At 31.6% G+C, this 2,342-nt stretch overlaps 1 protein-coding gene across 9 annotated transcripts in view; it reads right to left on the bottom strand.

The window, feature by feature from the left end:
• Positions 1-8: 8 nt before the first annotated feature.
• The window catches only part of LOC106872285 (ankyrin repeat domain-containing protein 42), an 80,150-nt gene continuing 77,816 nt past the window's right edge, over positions 9-2,342 (bottom strand). For 5 of the 9 annotated variants that reach the window (XM_052968973.1, XM_052968982.1, XM_014919214.2 and 2 more), the window contains one exon: positions 9-870. In XM_052968973.1, the coding sequence (XP_052824933.1) occupies positions 730-870 (141 nt within the window). In that variant the 3' untranslated portion in view covers positions 9-729. The remainder of the gene's footprint in view (positions 871-2,342) is intronic. The other 4 variants (XM_052968964.1, XM_014919212.2, XM_052968969.1 and 1 more) reach the window with 1 other exon arrangement.

Genomic DNA, 2,342 nt, shown 5'->3' with positions numbered 1-2,342 from the left:
ACAAATATCACAACTTAATAGCTTAATAAAAAAGACTGTTTCGTGCAAATATTACTTAAGAGAGGTACAATCACCATTTTATTAGGATCTTAGGAATAATGTTAATTTTTGTAAAATAATTTACTATCTCACAGAATTTGTCATTAAATCTGATAAACTCATTTTGACTAACAAATGAAGCAAAACTGTATTCTTGATATTTAGTGCATACTAATGAATTGCAAAAAGTATTTTATTAAGTGCATATCACTAATCTGTTGTTGATTAAATATATTAATCTTCTAACAAAAGTTGTAACCCCACTTGAAATCTACTTCAATAACTTACTACAATATTTCTGTTTCACTCATCAAAATAACTTAATGCCTTTGCAAAATAAAGAAATATCAGAATTTCACTCCTCCTCCTCCTGAGATTTCATAGCAATGTAAGAAATCATTACTTTAGTACAGTGTTTCCTCTAATGAGAGTGGAGACACTTTAAGGATTAATAAGGAGACAAACAAAATGAAGATGGTTTAAAACTTAAAACTTGTCCAACACCATGGCAAAAAACAAACAAAAAGTTTTGTGTTCTCATATATAAAGAGGGGAGCCCCAAAAATATTCACTAATATTTCAGTGGGCCTGGTATTTGTCAGTTTGAAACCCATGTTATCGATATAAAATACAGTGATATAAGAATATATTAAGTATTGGATAAGTAAACAGTGTGTATCAGTGTGTCACTTAACAGCTGACTTTTTTGCCATTGTTGACACTTCGCTTAATGGATATACCTTCAGTTTTATGTTTATGGTTGACCTTTGGTGATTTAGCATATTTTGTAGGCACTTGATTTGATGGCTTTGTTGAGATATCAGAACTTGCCTGGAAAATTAAAAAAAGAAAAGAAGAAAAACACAAAGTATATATGTGGGAAAACAAGCCCACTACAAATGATAACAAAATTCAGAGAACTTCATTTAAAAATAATCTATGAGAAATCTGAAGATTATGAAATATGAAATCTATTAATACTTTTTTAATATATATTCAAAGTAGGGATGTATTTAAGTTGTATTTCTATTCTTTGTTGATTGACACCTTTCCTGCAACTAATTCTGTAACATCACCTATTCCAAGAATTCACACAAAAAAACTGAATTTGTAGAACAATTCAACTCAAAGAAAGTAATTATTTCTACTTTAAGAATATTGAAACACATTATGTTTCATTGTTATTCTTTTTCATGAATTATAATATAAAATGCATACTGAGTAGAAAAGCATTCTTAACTGATGGCTGGTTGAGGAAAGATGGAGCAGAGATAAGGCTAAGAAATTTAGACACAACAGCATTTCTTAGGGATGCTATCCACATAAAAATCAACAATCAAGTTCCTACCGTCATACTTAATGTAGTGAGGCAAAAAATAAAATTAATTGATTGTACATGTGGTGAAGAAAACATTAACTCAATGACTAAACTTATTAATCTAATCATGGCAAGTATGGATGACAACTGTAGAGATGTTTCAGCATTATTAATCCTCCTCAGTGAAGCAATGGAATCTCCAAATTTACTACATAAGTGATAACAGAATTACTATATTAATATACACTAGTGTACAAGTAATGAGTAGAAGTCAAAAGTTATCATAAGGACATAAGAGATGTACCAAGTTGAGATTAAATCAATATCATTCACTGAGCTAATATTTTCTTCTTCCACCACATAAGTATTGGGTTGTCCAAAAAGTTCATGCCGATTTATAGTAGCTTACCTTTCGACTTATTTTAGAAATGTGGTTGAGTCTATGAAATAGGATTTGACTACACTTCCATTTAGAGCACAGTTTAAGCTATCTTTTCGTGGAAGACAGTTTATGTTCCCATAACCTGTGTTAATTCTGTAACCCTTTAAAATGGAAGATAGGAAAGTTCATTTTCAGCACTTGATGCTTTTCTTTCTCCGTAAAAGGAAAAATACCTCACAAACAACCAAAGAAATATGCGCAGTTTACAGTGATGTTTCTTTATCCGAAAGAACTGTACGGAAGTGGTTCGCAAGGTTCTGAGCTGGAGATTGTAGCCTTATTGATAAAGAGTGATCAGGCAGACCATCCACTACAGATGATGACCAAATCAAGTCATTAATTGAGAATAACCTACATTGCACAACCCAAGAATTGGCAGAAAGCCTCAACCTATCAAAATCCGTCATTCATGAGCACCTGGTAAAGCTTGGGTACACAAATTGCTACAATGTTTGAGTACCACATGAGTTGAGTGAGATGAACCTTTTGGATCGCATTTCCATCTGTGATTCACTTAATAAACAGAATGAAAACGCACCTTTT

This window comes from Octopus bimaculoides, chromosome 1 (genome assembly GCF_001194135.2).
Source record: "Octopus bimaculoides isolate UCB-OBI-ISO-001 chromosome 1, ASM119413v2, whole genome shotgun sequence".
In the NCBI taxonomy this organism is placed as follows: Eukaryota; Metazoa; Mollusca; class Cephalopoda; order Octopoda; family Octopodidae; genus Octopus; species Octopus bimaculoides.
The sequence above is the reverse complement of the archived record's forward strand: the minus strand, read 5'-3'. Positions and strand labels throughout refer to the sequence as shown.